The sequence below is a fragment of the Mustela lutreola genome, chromosome 8 (genome assembly GCF_030435805.1).
Source record: "Mustela lutreola isolate mMusLut2 chromosome 8, mMusLut2.pri, whole genome shotgun sequence".
NCBI lineage: Eukaryota > Metazoa > Chordata > Mammalia > Carnivora > Mustelidae > Mustela > Mustela lutreola.
In genome coordinates, this window is record NC_081297.1 from 3,869,520 (window position 1) to 3,892,890 (window position 23,371).

Here is a 23,371-nt window from a genome sequence, read left to right on the forward strand (position 1 = left end):
AGGGAAAGCCTTAGGTCAGCTGAAGCCATGCAACCCTTGACACCAGAGTGATGAAGGGCTTTGTTTTCCAGTCGAATTTAGTTACTGTTAAAATACAAAAGAAGAAAATTGTGCATCTCTGTTCAACTGCCCCAGCCCCACCCACTAAGGAAGACTATTTCTAGGGCTGATTATTTTTCTCATTCTTTGGGTGTCTTCTGCTGTCATAAGGCATCTCTGCAAGTTTAAACGGATTTTCCACCTTACTGGACAGGCAGCCTTTCCATGACTAAGTAGCCACCCTCAGGCGAGGTTGTGTCATTCACCAAAAATGATTCACGGGCGTGGACACTGACTGTGGGCTCAGATGAGAAGGTGAAGTCGGGTGCCCCCAGCGGGCATCACAGCAAAGAATTGTAAAGTCCTCTTTGCCCGAGGCAAAGCAAACATGACCGTAGTCTCCAGAGAGTTCACATAAATTGAGTCTCGGTTGGTCTTTAAAAGGATAGTAGGAGCCACTAACATTTGCTGGCGGCGGGCGCCATGCTCAGGTGCGGTAACTCGTTCCCCATTCCCGGGGGAGCAGGTGGGCTTTACGAGGGACTGGCTTCCTTGAGTTCCAGGTGGCAGCCCAGGCCGGGCCAGGGGGCCTCGGAGAGCATGGGAGGTCGTCTTCAGTGCCTTTCTGGTGTCCAGCGGGGACTCGGCGTGAAGGATAGCTCCCCCTGAATCTCTAGGGCTGCTCCCTTTCATAAAATGCGGGCTGACTGCCATCCTGGCTCCTTCCTTTCCTCATTAAGTCATTTCAGGGACTTGAGCCTTCATTGATCAAGAGCAGCCTTCTATCTGCAGAGCAGTATCTGGGAGTGGCTAATGGCTCAAAGCTTGGGACTTTAGGGCCATCATCGGAAGTGTGGGGAACTGGTGGCCAGAGCCCCGGCCTGGGGCAGCTCTGCCGTTGACCCTGTGTTGCTTGGACGCCGCCCTGGAGCCCTGCTGGTGCGGGCTCCTTCTGTGCTCGCCCAGAGCTGCACTGGCTGCAGAACCCAGCTCGGTGCAGAGGAAAACGGGGGGCTGCTGGCTTCTCGCCTCCCCCGTCTCGGGGGCCCCTTACTGGACACATACGTTCTGTAGTGGGAGGACTTTTTCCCCATGTGCAATTTAATAATTTAGCAAGCACGGTTGTGTCTAGGGGTGTGGCGTGTTAGAGCTTCAGTGCTCATTCCTTGAGTGCCATGGGCGGTCAGTTCCCTGCCCCCTGTTCCGTAACGCACACATTCTGCACAGCCCACCCCGGCGACCCTTAGAAGCTAGGCGCTCTGTTGTCTTTAAGAAAAGCTCAGTCCTGCCTTGGGGGGGAACAAATAGCTTCTGTTCAGAACTGGAACCCTTCATCAGGGAGAATTGGGGCCTGTGGGACACACTCCACCAATCTGAGGGGCTGTCGGAAGCAGTCACCGTTAGAAACCCGGGGATGGGGTGGGGGGGGCGCCTGGGTGGCTCAGTGGGTGAAGCCTCTGCCTTAGGCTCAGGTCATGATCTCAGGGTCTTGGGTTGAGCCCCACATCGGGCTCTCTGCTCAGCAGGGAGCCTGCTTCCCCCTCTCTCTGCCTGCTTCTCTGCCTACTTGTGATCTCTCTGTCAAATAAATAAATAAAATCTTAAAATAAAAACAACAAACCAACCAAAAAAAAAAGGGGGGGGGATGGGCCAGCAACACGGGAAAGGAAACATGGGGGCCCCGAACTGTACAGCTGGTGCGGTGGTAACCAGGTCAGGGGGGCGTGTTTGGGTAAGAACAGGTGGTCTTGTGCCAGCTTGGCACGGTGCTCCGGTTTTGTTCGATGCAGCGCACCTGCCAGGAAGTCCCATGTCCTCCCACTGCCCCTGTATCCCACGCATCTTCGCCACCGTATACTTAGCGTGCTGGGAATTATGGGAATTGTGCCTGTGGGGACAAGACGCAGCAAAGCGTGTGGCAGAGCAGCGCCTCGAGAGTCAAGACACTGATGAGTAGGTCCTGGTTCCCGGTTCTGTTCTCTGCCAGCAGTGGGCGGGGCCTCCATCCTTGGTACAGTGAGGGACGCTGGCGGAGTGGACCGGAGTCAACCTCTCTCCTCTCCCCTCCTCCCTCCTGCCTCCCCTTTCCTCTTCCTGTCTCCCCTGTTCAGGGGAGGGCAGGAGCCAGGAGGAGGTGTGCAGAAGAGAAAGTGCAGCGCACTGCTGGGGACCACGCCCCACCGCTGGGGACCACGCCCCGCTGCTGGGACCAGGCCCTGCTGCTGGGACCAGGCCCTGCTGCTGGGGACCACGCCCCCCCCCCCCCTGCGCCTGGGGGGTCAGGAGCTTCCTCCTTCCTGGTTGCCCAGCCGAGGCCCAGGGCTCTTCCTGAGATGCACGTTCTGATTTTGTAGGTGGGGTCTAGTGGGGGCTTGTCTCTCAGGTCGGCTCAGCACCTCGCTTGCATCCTGGGTGCGTGCGGCAGTTTCCCAGGATGGCTTCCCGACCTTGATGAGGAACTTGGCTGGGAAGGTTGGTTAACTTAGGACCCCTTGTGAAAAGGCTGTAAGTAAGTGATGCTGCTGGACGCTTCTCCGGGCCAGAGAATGTTCGGAAGAGCGGCGGAGGGTGAGCGGTTCAGCCCTGGGCTGACATTCCTGCGGTGCGGTTCCCTTGGCATGTCCTTGTCCTACCCACGGACGATGGCCGCCGACGGGCGAACAGCGGACCCCCGTCTCTCAGGGAGCTCACACTGAGTCTAGAAGCAAGCTGGACCTAGGAAAGAGTCTCTGTTTCTGGAAGGCCCAGGGCGCCTGTGGTCCGGGGACCCTGCACCCAACTCGCACCCCACCAGGAACGGAGGGCTGAGCTAGGGCAAAGCAGCCTGGCTAGGGGGAAGCGGGAGCAGGGCTGGGAGGAGGAGGTCAGGGCCAGATGGGTGAGGCTGTGGGGAGGGGCAGGCGGTGAGGATTCTGGATTGGGGGGAGAGGGGCGAGCAGGAAAGCCACTGCAGGTCCTGGCTGCTCCGGACGGTAGTTTTGTGGCGTGGCCAGGAGGGCTGGAGTGGGAAGCCCAAGTTTAGGGTCTTGAGGACTCCAGACTTGGGCCGGAGCTGGAGGACTGCAGGGGTGGGGCTGGGCGCTCCTGCCCCAGGCTGCTCCTTCGGTGTCCAGGGGTGTGGGGCGCATTTTGTAAGTGGAGGGTTTGGCCTCAGATAGGAGCTCATCTGTGCAGCAGGAGGAGATGCCGAGGACTCTAGTGAGCAGGGGGAGGCCAGCGAAAGGCCGTCAGTGTGAACTTAGCTCCATTAGGAGCCCGGGAGGGAATATTCAGTGACCCTTGTCCTTCCCGTGGCAAGACAGACACATGGCCACTAGAGAGGACGTTCAGAACTAGATCCCACGCGAAGCCCGTTACGTGTGTGACTTTATCCTGTCACCACGTTAAAGCAATGAATTGTAAACGTGTATTTTGTGCAGCCTAGAAGGCTCGTCAATAAGACATCCCACCTTCTCTTTCCCCACGCCGAGCCCAGCAGTCCGCTCGGTGACGCAGGGCCTCTCGCTGTGGCCAGCGGCCTTCCCAGCCACAGTGGGGTTCCGGCACGTGGGGTCCATCCCAGGTGGCCATGGCGACCATGTATCCACAGGGTCCCTCCTGAGTGTTTGTGTCGAAGCTCGGATGCCAGGCCAGGGCTGCTGGCAGTGGTCCCCGGGTCTGCAGTGGACGCTGGGGTGCCGCGCGTGGCCCTGCAGGGCCTTCTTTTCCAGATGTCCCCTTGGCTGGCTTCTTGTGTTCCCTGCCCCTAGGGCTTCTGGAGGAGGCCCGCGCGAGCTCCCTCCCCGCGTCTCACAGTGTCCCACACCCGGTCCCCCAGCCCTGCCCGGCTGCGGGTCCTCCTCCTCGGCACCGGCCTGCGCTGGGCACGGCGTGTGTGTTCCTCACCGGACGGCTCCATCCTGGATGGAGCCCCAGTGCCTGGCCGAGAGAAGGGCCCCCCATCCCTGGGCATCGGATGGACGCAGCTCCCCTCACAGACCGGTGAGAAGAAAGTCAAGCTTTCTTCTGACTTTTCTTTTCACCCCGAGCTCAGTGATTTGTGTGGGGCAGGACGCAGAGACGCTGCCAGCTTCATTACTGATCTACAGGGGAGCCAGCCGCCGGACCCAGGGCTCCGTTGGGCCCTCCAGCCCCTGAATTACTCCCTGGGGAAGCTTTTAAAGATTTTTATTTATTCATTTGACAGAGAGAGACACAGCTGAGGGAGGAAACACAAGCAGGGGGAGTGAGAGAGGGAGAAGCAGGCTTCCCACCGAGCAGAGAGCCTGATGTGGGGCTCAGTCCCAGGACCCTGAGATCATGACCCGAGCCCCACCAGGCACCCCTAGTCGGGAAGCTTTTATGGAGAGCTTGGGGAGCGAGGGCAAGATACGGTGGTGCAGGTTTGTTTTCTGACACAGGCTGACACCATGGCTTTGCTACAAAGCTGAGAACGACGTGATTTCAGGGGGAAGCCAGTAAGACAGCCAAACAACCTGACTTTACTTTTCAAAATGGAATATTAAGTGCTGACGTTAGCGAGGGGATGAGCAGCGGGGATTAGCTCCGGACAGTCTGGTCTGAAGGGATCCGGAAGGAGACTGATCCTGCTGTTCAGATCACGTGGGAAACAACAAGAATGAGCCCTCATTATTTTATTAGGATCCGCTCCTTAGAAATGATTCCAACTTTGAATGTCATCAGAGCAGGTCCACTGCACTCTGTGACCTCAGGGAAGAAATGATCTTTTTAATTTTTTTAAATTTACATTATTAATTTCTTTTATTACTATGTTTTAAGTTCTCATTTTCATTCCGGTGTAGTTCATACGCGGGGTCATATTCGTGTCAGATACACAATAGAGTGACTGATTGAACATTCCTTTTTTTTTTTTTTTTTGAAAGTTTGTATTTTAATTCAGGAAGGAATGATCGTGCAGGCCGATCTTCCCTGCAGGATATTTTAGGAGGAAGCAGCAGACATGTAAAATCAAGACAAGGGTTTAACGGCCTGTCCTGTCTGTCCCATCTCAAGGACTGATCACACGGTTCCCACTCAGCTGCTCCCTAATTTTTTCAAGACTTGTTCCTTTTTGGTTTCCATAACCAACGTCTTCATTCCTAGCAGGCCAGAGTCTAAAGATTTGCAAATGAGGAGGAGGTTCCTTTCCTTTTCCCGTACTAGGATTCCGACCTGCTTTCAGGATCTCATTTTCCCACGGTAGTAATTGGGAGACTTGTTTGAATTCCCAGATCTGGCTCCGGAAACAAAAAGCAAAAAGCACGAGGAACGAAGCCCATTGTCCAGACTGTGTGCGAAGCCGTGGGGGGGACATGGGGGCGTTCTCTGTTGTGCTTGGTTTTTGTCCTCCAGGGTTCCCTCCTGGGAAGGTGTCCACCGGCAGGGCCCAGCCCCACAACCCCCTGCAGGGAGCCCTGGCTGAGCCCCAGGCCCCGGCCCAGCAGGCATGTTCACTCCCGAGTTCCCTTCTGAGATTCTGAAGCTGCGCCATTGTACCGGAGGGAGGTCGCTCGTCTTTTAGTTGAAATACAGCAGAGAGGAAGGTTTACTCTCCAGCTGTGCCTTTTATTAATTGTGTTCCCTTGGCTCTCGCTGTGTCTGCTCAGAGCCTGATTTCCTCATCCCCCCAGGGGGACTCCGGACCCCACAGGCTCCCCAGAGCCTTCATGAGCTGGAACAGCGCCCCCAGGCTCCCCAGGACTAGCACCAGCTGTGGGAGGAGCCGGCTGGCTGCGTTCACCGCTAAGAAAGCCTCCTGAGCCGAGGAGGTGGTTCTTCTGAGGCCTGGCTGCCGCCCACCCTCCCTGGGGATCTCCAGGAAGATGTCCAGCTCAGGCTCCTCTGTCCCTGCCCTCCGGAAGCCCCCCACCCCCCTGGGGGCCTCTGCCAGGGCCCAGGGGACACCCAGTGCGGCAGGTGACTGGCCCCTTCTCAGGTGAGTGCAGGCTCCCCCCACGAGGCGAGGGTGGGAGTCAGGCGTGGGGGCTGGTGTTCGGAGCTCCCGTGACACGTCTCCCGGGCGTCCCCTCCGGATCAGGTGTACTTGCCACAGTTTCCTCCTGCCGTTGGTGACATTGTCTAGAACCCCCCATTTATCGCGCATTTACGAGATACCCCCCGGGGCTGTGTCTCCCTAGAGAGAGGCCACTCCGGAGGGCGAGGGCCTGAAGTCCCGCGTTAATCATGCTTGTCACCTGGCGATCGTCTTGGCGTGGTTGAAGGGTTGGGGGATTAGTTTCCCCGGGACAGGGGGCCGCAGCACCAGGCCTAGAATCCTGTTGTCTGTGGAAGGGCTCATCCGGCTCAGGTCTGCGGTGAGGCTGCGTGCGCAGGGGCAGTGCCACGGAGAGACCCGCATTTGGACGTGCAGATGAGCTCCTGCGCCACACCTGCGGCAGTGCCCCCCCCCCCCCCCCCCCCGCCCCATCGCTTGCATGGGTGCACGGAGCTCTTCAGGGATAAGGAGTGGTGGGGGCTTGCTGCGAGGTCTCTCTGCAGGTTGAGGTTGACGGATGGTGTCCAGCAGCTGGGACAGATGGCACGTGGTGGTGGTCCTGGGGGAGCTCTGGGCTGTGCTGGGTATCGCGCTATGAGGTTCAGTGGGTGCGGGGCAAGCAGGTAGGAGGAGTCCCCCGGGGGAGAATCTCTCCCTGCGGATGGGGTGATGCGTGCAGGCCCCCTGGGTAGAATCCAGAGCAAGAAGGTGGGCATATTCCTGCTTGTGGAGGCTGATCCGGTAAACCCCTGGGGAACACAGAAGTGTCACACCGGCTGGTGACAGGGTGAGGCAGCGGCGTGTCCCCGTGTTTCCATGGGGGCTCCTGCGGGTGGCTCCGGCAGGTGGGCAAGCCAGCGCAGCTTTTACTTTCTAAGATTTTATCTCTGGGGCGCCTGGTGGGCTCAGTCAGTCAAGCATCCGACTCGTGGACTGGGCTCAGGGAACGATCTCCCCACCCTGAGGTCTACCTGGGGTAGGGTGGGGAGTCTGCTGGGGACTTTCTCTGTCCTGCTGCCCCTTCCCTCCGTCACTCTTTGTCTAAAATAAATAATATCTTTAAAAAAATATATATTTCTAAGTAATCTCTACACCCAGCGTGGGGCTTGAACTCACAACCTGGAGATCTAGGGTCACGTGCTCCTTTGGCTGAGCCAGCCAGATGCCCCTGATTTTTTTTTTAAAGACTTTATTTTTTGGAGCAGTTTTGTTTCATAGCAAGATTGAGCGGAAGGTGCAGAGTGTGCTGCTGCCTACGCGCCCACCTTGCGGCCCTGCGTTACCGCCCGTGGCTTTGCCCTGACCCCCTATCCTCCTCGAAAGCCGGTGGTTTCCACCCGAGTCGCTGCTGGTGCTGCGTGTCCTGTGGGTTTGCACGGATGTGGGATGACCCGCACCACTCGCGGGGCAGGCGAGAGAATAGCGCCCCTGCCTCCCCTGTCCCCCCCAGCCCTGGCAGCCCAGACCTTTGCAGGGTCTCCGCAGTTTTGCCTTTTCCAAAATCTGCTTTATTTTTATTTTTTTTTTTGAACAGGACAAATGTATTAATAAATTGCTTGTATAATTGCTAACCAAAGAGAAAAACCTGTTTCAAGTCCTTCTGGCCATGGTGTGCATCACGTTAGAGGGACGCGGCAGGATTTGGGGCAAATGTCGGGACAAGTGTCAGGGTTAGGGGCAGGGGTTGTGGGGGCGTGCGTCAGGGGCGTGAGCAACAGGGAACCGCGGCTGCGGCAGGAGGAGGAGGGGTGTGGGGGGAGGAGCAGAAGTTGATTGCTTCTTGATCTAGGGAGTTTGTGTGTCCGGAGGGAGGAAGACCTGCTGATCCCTAGTTTGTTCAAGTTCTTCACGTCCTAAGCCTGGTTTGGATAGGAAGTCGTGAGACTCGGGGTACACACGTCCACGTCCGTCTAGATCTCAAGCCTTATTCTTCCGTCAGGAAGGTCAGTGCGACGTCCTCTGAGCAGGCTTACCGTCCCGTGCCAGGGATGGAGTCTCCGTGTCCGTTACGCCCCTGGGAGCCACAGTGCCTTCGTCGGCTGTGACTGGGAGTGGCTTTGCTTCATGGGTCCTGCTCTCCAGCGTCTTCAGACCTGACGTTGGTTTCTGAACCGTAAACTAGCAGAGAAGGCTGCCTGGGGCCGTCGGGTGGGTGTGTGCGGGGGAGTCTGGCTGGGAGTCCGGGCGCTGAGCGCTGGAGGCCTGGGACTGTGTCCTTCCTGAGTCCCCGGCCCCACCCCTGTCCTCCCGGGGCCAACTCGTAGCCACGGGGAGGACCCAGGGTTCTGGAGGGGTGAAATCCAGACCTGTTCACCTGGGTCTTGACAGTGGTTGCACGGCCCGGATGAGCTGGTCAGAAAGGCGGCTCCCAGGGAGAGCGAACGGGAGAGCAGCAGACACACGAGGCCACGGCACACAGGTGCTTTTAGGGGCGCCCGGGTGGCTCAGTGGGTGCAGCCTCTGCCTTCGGCTTAGGTCACGATCTCAGGGTCCTGTGATGGAGCCCTGGGATCGAGCTCAGCGGGGAGCCTGCTTCTCTCTCTGCCCTTCACCCCATCAAGCTCTCTTGTATTCTCTCTCTCAAATAAATAAATCTTTAAAAAAAAGTCACTTTTAATAAGTAACAGCCCCTGGGAAAGTGTGGAAAATGTCCTAGATTTATCTTGAGTAGGTATTATTTATAGTATATTGGTTTAATTTTTCTTTTAATAAAACAGCAGGACTTATTTTGAATTTAAGGCCGTTGACTAAAAAATTGTTTTACCCTGGGGGCTGCTCCTGAAATCAGGTATTTCTCTTTCATCTTCTCCCATCACCGGGATTGTCCCTTTTCCGTATAGGTTTGAGTTGGGCTGACTGCACGGAACCCCCGGCCCCTCTGGTGTCTGGGGAACGGGCGGTGCTGCCCACAGCCCCCCGCGAGTGGGTGTCCCATGCCTGCCTGCCGCGACTCTGAGGTGCCCCCGCTCTTTCACGATGACTCGTTCTGGGCTGACATTGACCCCCGAGGGACGCGCCAGGCCCGTGGTCTGCGTGAGGAACCTGCTGCTGTTTCTCGGTGCACGCCTGGTCCCAGCGGGTCCGGTGGCCCAGCCAGACTCGCCCCCGCCTGGTCACTGACTCCTGTCCCTGATTCCTTCCGCAGGTATGAACGCCGCTGTCCGAGCCGTGGTGCGCATGGGCATTTACGTGGGGGCCAAAGTGTACTTTATCTATGAGGTCAGTGCTGCGTCTCCCACCCGTTGTCTCTGATTGTGGGACCTGAGCCTCGCGCCTGCCTGGGTGCTGCTGACCTGGACGGGCACACCCAGGCCGGGCCAGGCCAGGGCCCCGGGGGGCTGGGGGTCCTGTGGGGGCGCGGGGAGGGGGTGGTGCTCGCTGGTCGAGGAGCAGGTCTCGGAGATCTGGCAGGGAGGGCGTGGGGAGGGGAGAGCCCCCCGGGCACTCTGTGGTCTCCTGGGATTAATGTGTTTATTTGTAGCCCCTCCTTCCCTAAAGAAGTAATAGTTATTTAATGTGGGCGGGGCTGGTGGATTTGAGTAAGCGTTGAGGTAAGCAGGAGACAGTGGCCACTTCGAGCTTCTCATCATTTCTGTAGAACCCAGGCCACCTCCCTAACAGCCATTCACGTGTTCACTTGGAAACCGGGTTCCTGACACGGGACAGTAGGCCCGGCCCGTTCTCTCCTGGGGTCCTGAGCGCAGAGAAGCAGACGAGGTTGGGAAGGAAGGCCCCTGTGTAGTTGGGACCCTGCTAGTTATTCCAGGGACTATCAGGAAAAAAATGATGTATATTTACTTTTTAAATTTATGAGCTCTGAGAAAGCTGAAAACACAGCACGTGTTTTTTAAATGACTTGATTCCTGCGAAACCACCATGAGGATTTCGTATTCCGATTTTTCCCAGCATGACGTGTGAAAGTCTGGACGGGGGTCTGGACACCATTAAAGCCTTGGCAGATACGCCTTGTGTGTGGGCTTTGTGCCCCCGTCACGCCCGTCTTCTGCAGGGTCGTGCGCGACCACTTCAGTGTCTGTCGTAGTCCCCGTGGGGGACCCGTGCCATTCCCGGGCGGCTGAACTGTGCTCTCCAGCTGTGCGGGCGGGAGACCTGTGCAGTGTCTGGGCTTACTCTGCTCCCCGGACGCCCCTCGTGACCGGTCTTGGTGCGTTTGGCCGCAGTGGTTTCTGACCCTGGTTCCAGCGCCCCTCTCCCCCTCACCCCTGCACGTCCCGGCCGGCCTCTGAAGCGGTGGCGCTGACCGCCCGTCCTGTGTGCAGCCCCGACCCGGCCCCCCAGCCCCCAGCCCGGGAGCTGGCTTGGGTTCCGGTGCCGGCTGTCCCCATCCGTTTCTCCTTCTGGAAAGTGGCTGTTCCCAAGCCTGTGCCTGCTGGGCCGCAGGAGGGTGTGTGTGTTATCTGCTGGAAAGAGGGTTTTTTGGGGGGTTTTGTTTTTGTTTTTTTTTTCCCCTGGGCTTTGGTGTGCTTTTCTGAGCTGTGGTTCTGTGAGTTTGGGGTTTGTATTTATCGGGTTTGGGTGAGGTTAACACGGTGGGCCCCACCACAGCCCTCCCAAGCTGCTGTTCAGTCTCTCTCTGGGGTCCAGCCCGCGGCAGGGCTGGGATCCGCCCCCCAGGGCGGACGGTTCTGACTGTCCCACTGTCAGGGTGAGAGCCGTGCTCCCGGCATCTCGCGAGAGGAGACCAGGGTGCCGGTGGGAACCCCGTGACGCCCGGCACAGCTCCCACAACGAGGAATTTGTATTCTGGTCCCAGGGCCCATGGTGCCAAGGCCAGGAAGGCCCACGTTAAACCAAGGCAGGTCATATCCTCAGGGTGAGTGTCGTAGGAAGCAGGGCCCGTGCGTGTGCTGACTCTCTGGGTGTGGAAGCTGACCTGGGAAGGTGCATGTTCATCCTTCAGACTTAGGACCTCCCATTCGTTCTGTTGGCTCTGTATCCGCAGGGTTTCTATGGGCTATTTAGTGGGAGCTCTCCTGCCAGACGCCCACACTCCCCGGTGAGGGGCTGGGCTGGAGCACAGCGGTACACTGGGGCTGCCTTAGGAGAAGAGCATCTTGGATTTCCTTCGGAGGAACCTTGACCTAGGGAACCAGAGGCGTCCATCCCGTTGTCTGCTGGGAGAGGTGGGCGACGTGCCTGCTTTGCTCCTGACCATTTTTTTTTTTTTTTTCAGATTTTATTTATTTATGTGACAGAGAGAGAGAGAGAGAGAGAGAGAGAGAGCAAAAGCAGGGGGAGCACCAGAGGCAGAGGGAGAAGCAGACTCCTTTAGAATAGGGAGCCCAATGCAGGACTCGATCCCAGGACCCCGAGATCATGACCTGAGCCGAGGGCAGAGGCTTCACCTACTGAGCCCCCCAGCACCCTCCTCCTGCCCACTGCAGGGGCCGTGTCCTTCGCCCCCGCTCTGGAGGGGGATGGGCAGGGCTCCTGCCCGCTGGGGTGGGCAGCGAGGAGTCCCGAGTCTGAACGGATCCCGTTCCTGTCAGAGAAGGGAGGGGATTTGTGCAGCTTCTCCCATCAGGAAGAGGCAGACAGAGGGGCATACGGTTCAGAGTGTCAGGGCGAGGGTATGTATGCTCGTAGTAACTGGTTTCCTGGCAGTTGGGGCCTTGGATGGAGGCTAGAGGGTGTGTGGGGAGAAGAGCAGAGAGCAGGGTCTGTGGCTTGGCCCCAGGGACCGTCCGCCCGCGAGTCCGGAGAGGGGAGCCGACGGGCGTGGCCTGGAGCTGGACGCAATGCGGCTGAAGTCATCGGTCTGGAGAGCAAACCGTGCTTCTCCTGACACCCCTCCCTGCCACACCCCCCCAAAAAAGAGAAATTGTAGGGAACCAGGCCTGTTCTTTACAACTGCATGGGGGGGTGGTCCTCAGCACCCCCTTGGACCCTCAGGCTTTGCCCTGGGAGACAGTTTGGATGAACCCCTGTTTGCAGTAACATCAGCTCTTCATGACCGATCTCCACGGCCCTGTCTCTGGAGTCCCCGCCTCTCTAAAATCTGCCAGTTTTTCCCACCACAACCACGCCCTCCTAGTGTGACCATCCCTAAGACGGGGCCGGGGTCCACCGGCTAGGGCCACCCCCTGAGAGAAACGTCTCCGGACATCGGCACTTGTCCCCAGAGGTTGGGGGTGGGCAGCTAACCCATCCCTGCCAGGGCGCCCGTCCCAGACCTGTTTGGGCGCAAACTGAGAAGATTTCGGCTTCAGTGTGTTGAACCTCGTCAGCACTCGGTCCCATACATGTGCTCACTTGTGGTCCAGTTTCTTAAGTTTGCCTAGAGCTTCAAGGTTGCCGGCTCACCTAAACAGTGAAACAGGTTTGTGTTATGTAAACAAAGGCTTTTGGGTTTTTTCCTTAGCAGACAGTTTGTGGGAAGGCTACTGATGGGAGAACGCTGGTCTTCCTGCCAAGGGCCTGGCACCGGCTTTGTGCGTCTGGCTGCCGCTGGGGAAGGCTGGCAGCCTGGGCCCGGTCTACGTGTGGTGCATGCCGGGCCCCAGGGCGACATCTGGGGATGCTGGGGCGGGCAGCGGATTAACCCGTTCTTGCCACTACGGAGCCCATTGCTTTTTTTTTTCCACTTAGGCTAGGGCTTTTCCTTAGAGACCTACAGGTGTTTTTAGCTGCTGGGGGATGCTAATGGCCAGGCCATCCCATAGTTTTCAAGACCGAGCTCAGCAGACCGCCCTGGCTTTTGGTGGAGCAGGGGAGGAGATTGTTCTCTGTTCCTGTGATCTTGGTTGCAGAGCTAGGCTAGTCCTGTATCATGCAATCTGCAGGCTCAAAATCCTCTTAGCTGAAGCCTTTTCTGCAGATTGAGAAAAATTACAGCTCTTTAAATAGGACCCACTTAAAAAGTCTTTCCTCTTTAAAACATCATTTCCCTATTGGGCCTGCTCATGCCAACGTGAAAATGTCCACAGGGCCCGTCTCCCCATCTTCTGAGCCTCAAAGAAAGGCTGGACTGACGCCCATCACTTTCAGCAGCCGATGGTCTTAGCAATGAGCTTCTCCGTGCGTGCTGGTCCGGAGTTTCCGTGCTGGGAGAGCCTCAGAGCCGGTCAGAGCTCTGTTGTGGCTGCGCCGGCTTCCTGCTGCAGGTGGAGAGTCAGGCCCGGCCCAAAGTCCCCAAGAGGCTTTCTCTCTGGACCCCGGCCTCCCACAGAGCTCAGTGGGCCGGGCCCCTGGGCATCAGGGCTGACTTCATAATCAGATAAACCAGCTTCCATGTGTCTGCTAATAGATTAATGTCCTTTTCCTCTTCCGAACCGAAACCCTCTGCTGGCTGTGGGGCACGTGACCTCTCGGATCTGTTGAGTTGCTGCTTCCACAGTTTTGAAAGTCGGAAGTGGCATGCTTGTGGCCGAACCACAAAGACAACCCAAACCCCACCTTTCCCAGCAGACGCCGGGCAGGTCTTCTCGCAGACGCGGTGGTTCCCCTCCTGGCCTGACCTCCCGTCAGGGTCGGACTGTGGGCTTCCCTGCGTGTCCTGTGGGGTGGCCGCTGTTGGAGCCGCTGGGCTGTGGTGCGCCGTGATGGGAGGAGAGGCCGGGATGCGGGGCTGGCCTTTGGGAGACTGGTTTGCGAGGGCTGCTCTGACCCATCCCGCCTCTGCCTCCCCCTTCCCACACGTGCCGGAAGGCCAGGCACGGTGGCCAGAACCACGCTGTCCCGTCTGCCGGAGGTTTCCCACAAAACTATTTCTGCATCTTCACTTCCTTAAAGTTAGAGCTGCTTCACCACAGAACATCCGTCTGAAAATAGTGATCGGATGTCTGAACGTGCGGGGAAAGGGATTGGTCTGCAGGTGACCGGGAGGTGGAGACCACCGAGCTGCAGGGGGCGTGGCCCATTGGTAGCAGGCAGCATGTGAGCGGGATGAGTCACCAAGGCCCTGGGGCCAGTGCCCAGCTGGACCGTGGAACGCAGCCGAGCTCGCCCTGAGCATCGTCTCTGAGAGCCAGCTCTGCCTGGTCCTGCTGCGGTCCCCGTGGCTCTTCCCAGGCTTGTCCTAGTTACCCTCCCACTGTTTTAATCACAAAAGGGTGCTCTCCTTTGCTGACTGTGCACTCCTGTGTTATCACCGTGCGTCTGGGTGAAGGGCTGGCTGAGAGGTGGTAGGCTCTCCCTTCTGGAGGATTCGCACCTGCTGTGTCCTGCGGCGGCCTAGGGTTTATAACGTACCTGGAACCACGGATTAGCAGCTTTGGTGTAAAGCAATCCGATAATACCAGACGGCTGAATCAGTCCCACTGGGCTCCATGGTCAGGTTTCCACAAGTACAAAGTGCAGTGGCCTCGTGTGTTCTGACTATTTTAGAAGGTCAGAGTTTGGCCACCTCTCGCCAGGGACCCATGCAAGGGCAAGGCTGCAGGCATCATCCTTGAAGTCATGGGCTCCTTGAGCAGGGGTCCCGAGGCCAGGGCATCCGTGCCCCAGAGAGTCCTGGTGGGGGCTGAGCCACGGCTGCGGATGGGTGCGGGAAGGACTGCGTGATCTGGGCGTCTGCATTGAGCTTCCTGGTGCAGAAAAGAGTTGTGATTCCTGAACTTGGAAAACCATTGCCCACCCAGAGGACCCGTGCCACCTCCCTCGTGCCCAGCTTGTCTTGCACGATGGCATTTCCCAGCTCCGACACGTGAGCGGTTCAGAGCTGACCTCTCCACGGGCTTGCTCTCAAGTGCTGTAAGCAAAATGCTTTAATTTATTAAGGAATAAGCCAGAAAGACAAAAATTCGTATTTATTCGAGGCAGTGAAGCCTGGGGAGAAGTCTGTGGTGTTGGTCACTGCAGTATCTAGACAATACTTTAGAAGGACGTGATCTTTGTAGATTGTCTCCGCTGGGAGTGGAGTGTTTGCTGCCCAAACAGTGAGTTGTTGACCGAGTAATCCAGGAAATCAGATGTGGAAAAGCTATTTTCAGTTTGAGAAAGCCGGTGCACTCATCCAGGATCGTGTTCAAGGGGAAAAGCCTAGTTGGCCAGAGAGCACGGGACTGTGACTGGGTCTTGGATCCAGAAACCCTACGTAGTGCGAGGTATCCTACAAGAGAAAGTCACCTGCCGTGGGCGAGCGCACACTCTCTTCTGAGCGGATCAAACAGGTTCTCCAAAACGCAGCGCCGTCTCCAGAGGAGCAAATCGGGGGCCTATGCTGACGTCCCCATTGCTCAGAAATGTTTCAAACAAGAAGTTGAGCTGATTTTGGAACCTGTGGCTCCTTCTCAGACAACACCCAAAGGACAGCGCACTTGACGGTCTCCTGGGCTGACTGCGTGAACGAGGATCAGCAAGGCGGGCCGGGTTACTCTGGGTTAAAAACCGAGTGTGGCTTGGAAGGGTTTGCTGTGGTTTGATTCCTGCGTGAGTCATGGAACTGGTTCTGAAGGCAGATTCCAAGGAGAATTTTAAAGAAAAGATTTGGGGCTCTGGCTGTGTCGGCAGCAAGCACTCAAGCCTCCAGAGAGACGTCCACAGAAAAACACGCATCTGAATTTATAAATTACGGTACGTTTGTGTAAAATCAGTCGTCTTAATTTAGTAACCACTTCCTTGTAAGTGAAGGGCCACTTAAATTGCTGTTGGGAGGCCTTTTCGAGGCGTGCATGAGCTCCCAGAGTCTGCGGAGGGAGGGTGAGTCACTTCCTGCCCCGCCCAGGCGTGCGGCAGGAGCAGGGTGGGGGCCCCAATCTCCAACATCCCTGTATCCTCCCTGTCCCAGGGTCCCTGTGCCACAGGACCTCAAGGATTTTCCGAGAATGTTCTATGTTTCAGGACACGTTATGATTTACAGAACGATTTTCCACGTTCCTTCCGCAGCGGCAAAGGGGTCTGTGAATGTTCCCATGAAGTCCCTGTGTAACTGCAGAGCAATGATAAAGGCAAAGTGGACTTCTGTGCTCCTGGCCTGGCACCTACGGGGCAGAAGCCGGGCACAGGGCTTGTCCACGGAGCATGAGCTGCCGGAACCCTCCATGGGCTGGTGCTGTCAGCCATGTGCAGCGGAGATGGCCCCGATGACTGGGGATGGCCCCCGGCCTCCGTGTCCTCGTCAGCCCTGTGGGGCCTGGGGTGGCCCCGTCCCTTGGATCACTTTGTTGACCTCGCGGTGGATGTGCAGAAATCATCCCCCTGGCTGTGGGTGTTGAGTGGGCACAGAGAGGGTGTCCCCATCCTGTTTTTGCCAAAGCCGATGAGTAGCGCACTTCTCCGCCCTGCCCTGCTCCGGACAGCCCATTCTACACCTGCCCTTCTGGCCTCGTGAGTAATGGTTTCTCTCGTCCTCAGCTCCACGCAGGCTGGGGTGGTAGGGCAGCATGCCTCCACATAGGGGCCGTGTCCCCGCGGTGGCCGAGGCTCTGGAAGCTGTAGCCAGCCTGCAGGCCTGCTCCTGGGGTGGGAGTGTCCCCGCCCACCAGGCCTCCTGGAAGGGAGCTCACAGTCCGCACTGCCGCCGGCTGTTGAGTGCTGGCGGCTGTTGAGTGCTGGGCCCGAATCTGAGGCATGCGGAGCTGGGCCTGCGTGCAGAGTGACGGAGGAGCCCGGGAGTTTGCAGAGCTCAGTGGAAGGCACCCCTGAGGCCCTCCCTCCGTGTGTCCTCTGTCTTGCTGCCATCCAGCTATGACCTGGCTCTCTCCCTCTTGTTAACATTCTGCTGAAGATCCCTGGGAGTCCCTCAGAAGCAGGGAGGGCTGGCTTTTGTAACCTGCTGGCGGAGCTCACACACAGCGCCCGGTGTAGACCGTGCCTCTTAAGAGCTCCCTTTCCAGAGACCGGGCCTGGATCAAAGCCTCTTCTGCTTATCACACTCACTCTCCACAGTGACAGGTGCCGTGGCTCGCTACCTTATATGGAGTGGGCTAAAAAGGCACGACACACGCCCTGTGAGGTTTAGGGAGCTGTGCTTAGAAGATGTGCCTCGCTGCCCCGTGACGACAGTGGGCCTGTCCTGGGGACTGAGAGGAGCCAGAGCCCCAGGGTAACATCCTCCATCCGGGGGCAGAGGGAGCCTGCCAGCTCCAACATGCACCTGCTCTCGGCTTCTCTACCTCGTTCCAGGCCACCTGTCCCTTCAGGCTTGTCGCACGTGACAACTGTGTGACTGTGACACACACAGGTTTACATGTACTTATGAATATGTATACTATGTAGGATCAAATACTACACAACTCTAATGTGTTCTGTTATATACAGTTTGTTCTCTGTATGATATATAAAATACATATTTGTATCAGTATATTAGAAACATATAAACATATAGTTACATGTTATATACAATGTATATCCATGTAACATATTAAATATATACACATACAGACACAGGTGTGTGTTGTTGGCCTAGTGTTCTGTGTGTGACAAACAGGAGAGAGGTAGGCGGCATGGAATGACAGAGAATACAGCGAAGCTGAGAGCAGGTTCCTTCTGTATAATCTGACAGTATATGTAAATGTATTCTCTCCATAGAACGTAGAAATCTATAATACCATGTTTGATGATATAAATATAGTCCAGTCATACAGGATATGTACTGCAGACAATAGGTTAATATGTGTTACATGTTACTAAGATGTAACATACTATCCCAGTGTCTTACAGAAGACGGTAGCGCGTTTTTGGCGGACAGTGTCCGTTGTAAGCACAGGTGCGTCCTCATGGCCTGTACAGGCCCCCGTCCTGTTGGTTTACTTGCACACACGGTTCTCTACTCAGTGGACCATCCCATTTTCACCAATCCTTACTCTTTCCATTCCTCTTGACCTTCACTGGTTTAGGAGCTCTGAATCCCCCATAAGGATCTGTGATGACAAACTTTGTAAATGGTCAGTGTCTGTTCTTTTGTAAGATAAGTGTCCTGGAGAGAGTCACGGAGGTAAGGGCACACATGGGTGTTTCTGGATGCCTTGATCTGGTGCGGTCTTGGGGGGAAAGCGAGATGGAGTTGGAAAGTCATGGTCCTTGGGCTTCTGGCCGAAAGTGAGCGCTCACCGGCCCTCGGGGTGGTCAGCTGCTGCTGACCGCAGGGTAGGGCCCGTGGATGTCTGTGCTGCTTTTCAGAAACACGGCGTGTCTATCCAGGGTAGCACGGGTCACACGGGCAAACTGAAGTCCCTACAGGAGTGCTCCCTTGTACGCTGTGTGATGGACACCACTGTTTGCATGGGAGTTTGCTAGATTACACACAGTTTGGGGGTAAGCATCTCCCCTTTCAGGCTCTCCGGTGCTGTTAGGTGATAAACTGTCTTCGTCTCCGCAGCGCTCCTGGTGAGCCCAGCAAGAAGTGCCCATTCACGGCAGGCTTGGAGCCAGCACTCGCCTCGGGCTGCTCCCAACCCCTCGGCTCTTCGGGGCTCAGGGCCCTCGTCCTGTGCATTGTACAGAATTCACACATCCATCTGAGGTCTCACTAGAGTGTAGCCTAGTCTTCACAAGGATCTCTGTTCCCTTCCCCCAGGGTTACCAAGGCATGGTGGACGGCGGCAGAAACATCGTGGAAGCCAGCTGGGAGAGCGTCTCCAGCATTCTGCAAGTGGTACGTGCCGACTTCCAAAACTCTGTTTCTCTAAAGTCAGTCAAGTCCCTCCTTCATTCGGAAATCTCCTGCGCATAAGCTCCGACAATGCTTGACACGGATTAATGTCCTGGCTGGCCTTATTCTCACCTGCTTACATAGCAACAACACAAAACAAAACCAGCCTTAATTTGTCATGTAGTTAACATTTTTAGAAAGCTTTACATTGTGCAAATAGGATTATTCTTGCAGTAAAAAGTTATGTTGTGGCCGCTAGTGTTCCCTGTAGTCCTTGTAGTGGATTTCAAGTTTTGTCTTCTTTTTTTTTTTTTTTTTTTTTTAAAGATTTTATTTATTTACTTGACAGACAGAGATCACAAGTAGGCAGAGAGGCAGGCAGAGAGAGAGGAGGAAGCAGGCTCCCTGCTGAGCAGAGAGCCAGATGTGGGGCTCGATCCCAGGACCCTGGGATCACGACCCGAGCCAAAAGCAGAGGCTTTAACCCACTGAGCCACCCAGGCGCCCCTCAGGTTTTGTCTTCTTAAGACCAGATTAATACTGAGGCTTCTTGGATTTGTTGGTGCTGTGCTCAGGGCACAGACCCCCCCCCCCCCTTCCCCCGCCTGTTGGATTTTTGAGAGTCACTTTGTGTCCCTGTAGCAAAGGCTGGGAATGGTCCCTCCAGAATGGCAGGATGTAGTGGGAAGCAGCCTCCCTGTTCTGGCCTGAACCAGTCCGGGCTAATTGCTCTGGTGTGCCCAGGAATGAGCCAAGGACGGTTCAGGCAAAACAATTGCTTACTTTGAATTTGAAAGAAACCTGCCAGGATGTTTCATGCCTGTAAATTCCTCAAGCCTGGTAGCCAAGGGAGGCCTCCCAGTTCTGGGAGAGGCTGATTAGGTGAGAAGAATGGACGAGCTGAAAAGCTTTGTGTTAATCTGGACCTCACGTGGGGTATTTTTTAACTAGAAACCATAATCAGTTCGGTCCCACTGAAGGTGCGCCGGTGCGGTGGAAGAATGGGTCCAGTCAATGGCTTAGAGATATAAAGGGGACAGGTGCCGGCCGACGAGAAGAAGGAGATGCTGCAGGCTGGGGCGGGGAGGGCGGACCTCCAGGGCGAGACAAGGCGGGCACAGACAGACTCACACGTGGGATCTGAAAAAGCTGAATTCCTGGAAACAGAACAACGGTGTTTGCCAGGGGGGTAGTGGGGAAACGGGCCCTGCCGGTCACAGGGCACAAGCTTCCCTGGCGATGGCGAGTGAGCTCTAGATGCAACCTCCGGCCGGGCGACGATGGTTAAGGACACTGCGTTGCCCCCTCAAAAGCCGCCCGGAGAGGAAGTCTTCATTCTTCACACACATGCTCACAGGTGGCTGAGGTGAGGGACCAGGTAAGGAACTTGAGTACGGGGATCATTTCCCATAAATCCTCGTGTTAACAGGGTTAACTGTGCTGCCTAAGAATTGTAATGTTGAAAGTTGCTAGAACAGTAGGTGTTGAAAGTGCTACGACAAAAAATGCTAATGACAGGAGCAGCCACGTATCTTCACGCGCCTTAGTGCAGTGATCACGTCACCCTGTGCGTGTGAATCACGGCGCCCCGAGCGCACGCGACCTTCTCGGCCCCTTACATCTCGGTGGCCCCGGTGGGGACACGAGGGTGGGTGGAGTGTGGTTGCCCTGGGGAGACGGGGTGTGCAGGTGCCCCTGGGTGTGTGGGGGCAGGGAAGGGCACCTACTTTACCTTCCTCAGTTGTAGCCTCGCTCTGGGGGTCCCACACCTGTGATCCCCTCAGTGTGGACCGGCTGCTGATTTCGGCTCCGGTCACTACAAAGCACATGACGCCCCGATCGCTCTGGTGGACTCAGAGTCCGGGGAACCAGCTGGTGGTGGCCGTGTGTCCTGCGCCTTCCGCCCGGGCTCCCCTGAGCTGTGCCGGGCCACAGCGCTGGCCCCACCACACCCCCAGGCCGCTCAGCCTTGCGGAGTGAGTGTGCCCTTGGAGGGCGGCCTGCAGATGGGGGTTTCGGAAGCGCACGTGTGGTGTGTGGGAAGGAGTCCTGCTTTTTTCTAAAGACAACTAAGAATCTTTCGTTTCTGAAAAACCAGATGCGAAAAATCGCGACTTCCCGCTCTGGGAAGTTTGTCTGATCCAACTCGCATTCTCTTAAGATTTGGCCTTTAACGAGGGAGGGGCAGGGAGATGTGCAAAAATCAGCCCCTCTGGCTCGCGGGTTCCTGTCTTGCCTTTTCACACGGGGATCTCTGACGGAACGGGGGACTTGTTATGGGGGCTCCCAGACACGCCTTCTCGGACCACGGCTGCTGACCAGTGCCGGGTCCATGTGAGGCTCGGTGGGGGAGGGGGCCGGCACCCCGCGCGGTGCCACTCCGCCGTAGGCCTCCTGGATGGCTGGGTCGTCCTGCAGACTCTGACCCTCCGCGTGTCTACCTGATGGCCGTCCTTGTCGCCAGACCCTCCCAGGCTTGCCCTGCGCATGACGCCCATGCCTTTGTCCATTGTCCCCATGCTTGACCAATTACAAGATTAATCCGTGGAGGGGAGCCTAGATTTGCAAGTCCTATGTGTATATTGTGTATACAGTGGTATTCACATGTGCTAAGCTCTGCCGCTTCCTCTCCTGTGGGAAGAAGAAAAATACATGTGATTTTCTTTCTTTTCCAGGGGGGGACCATTATCGGCAGTGCTCGTTGCAAAGCCTTCCGCACACGGGAAGGTCGCCTGAAGGCTGCTCAGAACTTGGTTCAGCGGGGCATCACCAACCTGTGTGTGATTGGCGGGGACGGGAGTCTCACAGGGGCCAATATCTTCCGGAAAGAGTGGAGTGGGCTGCTGGAGGAGTTGGCTCAAAATGGTACATCCCTGTCTCTGTGTGTTGCCCTTGTGGGTTTTCTGTTCCCTCTGTTGCTCTTCTGTTCCCTTCAGAGAGCTCTGAGCCCCCATGCCCGCTGTCTGGCTGTGGAGACGCATCAGTGGTGATAGTGCTGTCTCCCGGTCCCCCAGGCTGGGCACTCGATCTCATGCCTCCGAAAATGATGAGCTCTGTGTACCTGGTCCTGCCCCCTGCCGGGCACCGCCCACCCCTAGCACAGTTTCGGGTAGCGCCCGTGACGGCCATCGGAGATAGGTTTCCTGTGTGTCCCCACTTTGCAGAGGAGAACTGGGGGTCGGAGGGGAGGGTGCGCTGGGCTGCCCTTCACCCTCCGCTCTCCTCCTCCCGCTCCACAGAGGCTCCCGAACGTCCCCTTGTGGCCGCTCCCGGTCATGGCCGGTGCTTGTTTCTGTGCAGGTGAGATCGACAAGGAGCAGGTGCAGAAGCACGCGTACCTCAACGTCGTGGGCATGGTGGGCTCCATCGACAATGACTTCTGCGGGACCGATATGACCATCGGCACTGACTCTGCCTTGCACAGGATAATTGAGGTCGTGGACGCCATCATGACCACCGCCCAGAGGTTACAGAGCCATGGGAGCCTGGGTGGGGCTGGTGGGTTGGATGTGGGTTAGATGCCCTGGATGTTTCCTTCGTACGGGTGTTCTGTGCTGGGTGTAGACATCTGTGCTGGCCCTGAAAGTCTCCCCAGACAGGTGTTCTGTGCTGTGGTGTAGACCCTGGAGGGTCCTTCATAAGGGTATTCTGTGCTGCAGTGTGGACGTCTGTGTAGGCCCTGGATGGTTGGTTTCCTCATGGGGATGTTTTGTGCTGCGGTGCAGAAGTCCATGCCGGCCCTGGAGGGTTCCCCAGATGGGTGTTTGATCCAGTCTTGTTACTGAATGTTACAACCAAAGGAAGAAAACTGTTTCTCATTGACTGTTTATTTTCAACTGTGAAAGTTTACTCCTACCCCTGATTTTAGAAGAACAAAGTGTTTCCCGGAGGGAAGTGTTTCCTGGAGGGAGGAATGCTACTGGGAAGTCCCATGCAGGGTCTCCAGCAGGAGCAGCAGGACTGGATATGCCCCGTGTCCTCTGGCTCCGTGGGTGTGCGAGGACCCTGTGGGCGATGGGAGAACCCCAAGGTTGTGCTCTCGGCTCTGGAGAGGCCCAGCCCCTAGGGGCTTCCGGCCCCGCCGGTGCTGAGCGCCTCAGCCGGTCATCGGCACAGAGGTGTCCAGAATGTGCGTGCGTGCGGGAGAGCAAACACTGGCTGTGAAGTGAGCAATCCTAAGCCCCTTTGCTCACAAGAGCTCGAAATGCTAGCACAGTGGCATCTGCTTTTGTAGGAAATGGGCGCTTTTTGGAAGCGTAGGTCCTGCGTCGCGGTGAAGCAGGCGTCTGTCCGACCTGGCAGCACTTTGCTCCCTGCTTTTCTCGCCGCTCCCCGTGTGGTCAGTGAATGTCTCCTTTGTCTTTTGTAGCCACCAGAGGACCTTCGTGCTTGAGGTTATGGGGAGACACTGCGGGTACGTATGGGGAGACGCAGCTTGGACGGCGAGCACCCTCCGCTTGGTCCCCTCGATGCCCCCCGGTGGCCCGCCGTCCCCCTCGCACGCTCGTGCGCCTGCCGCCTGCCCAGGGCCGCCTCTGAGCTGAGGGTGCCTGGCAGCAGCCTCACAAAACCAGTGCTGTCCCTGGATAGGTACCTCGCCCTGGTGAGCGCCCTGGCCTGCGGAGCGGACTGGGTGTTCCTTCCGGAGTCGCCCCCAGAAGAGGGCTGGCAGGAGGACATGTGCGTCAAACTCTCCGAGGTAACCTGTGTTCCACGTCCCCTGACCGCCAGGGCCTCTGACGGCGATGGGTGGCAGCCACGGGGGGCCCCGTTTGGGCGGAGTC

General features: G+C 57.0%; 1 protein-coding gene across 3 annotated transcripts in view; it reads left to right on the top strand.

Annotated features, from left to right (window-relative positions):
• PFKP (phosphofructokinase, platelet) overlaps positions 1 to 23,371 on the top strand; it is a 52,123-nt gene that overhangs the window by 3,563 nt on the left and 25,189 nt on the right. For all 3 annotated transcript variants that reach the window (XM_059183692.1, XM_059183690.1, XM_059183691.1), the window contains exons 2-7: positions 9,180 to 9,253; positions 18,513 to 18,590; positions 21,263 to 21,452; positions 21,888 to 22,053; positions 22,957 to 23,001; positions 23,178 to 23,286. In XM_059183692.1, the coding sequence (XP_059039675.1) occupies positions 9,180 to 9,253; positions 18,513 to 18,590; positions 21,263 to 21,452; positions 21,888 to 22,053; positions 22,957 to 23,001; positions 23,178 to 23,286 (662 nt within the window). The remainder of the gene's footprint in view (positions 1 to 9,179; positions 9,254 to 18,512; positions 18,591 to 21,262; positions 21,453 to 21,887; positions 22,054 to 22,956; positions 23,002 to 23,177; positions 23,287 to 23,371) is intronic.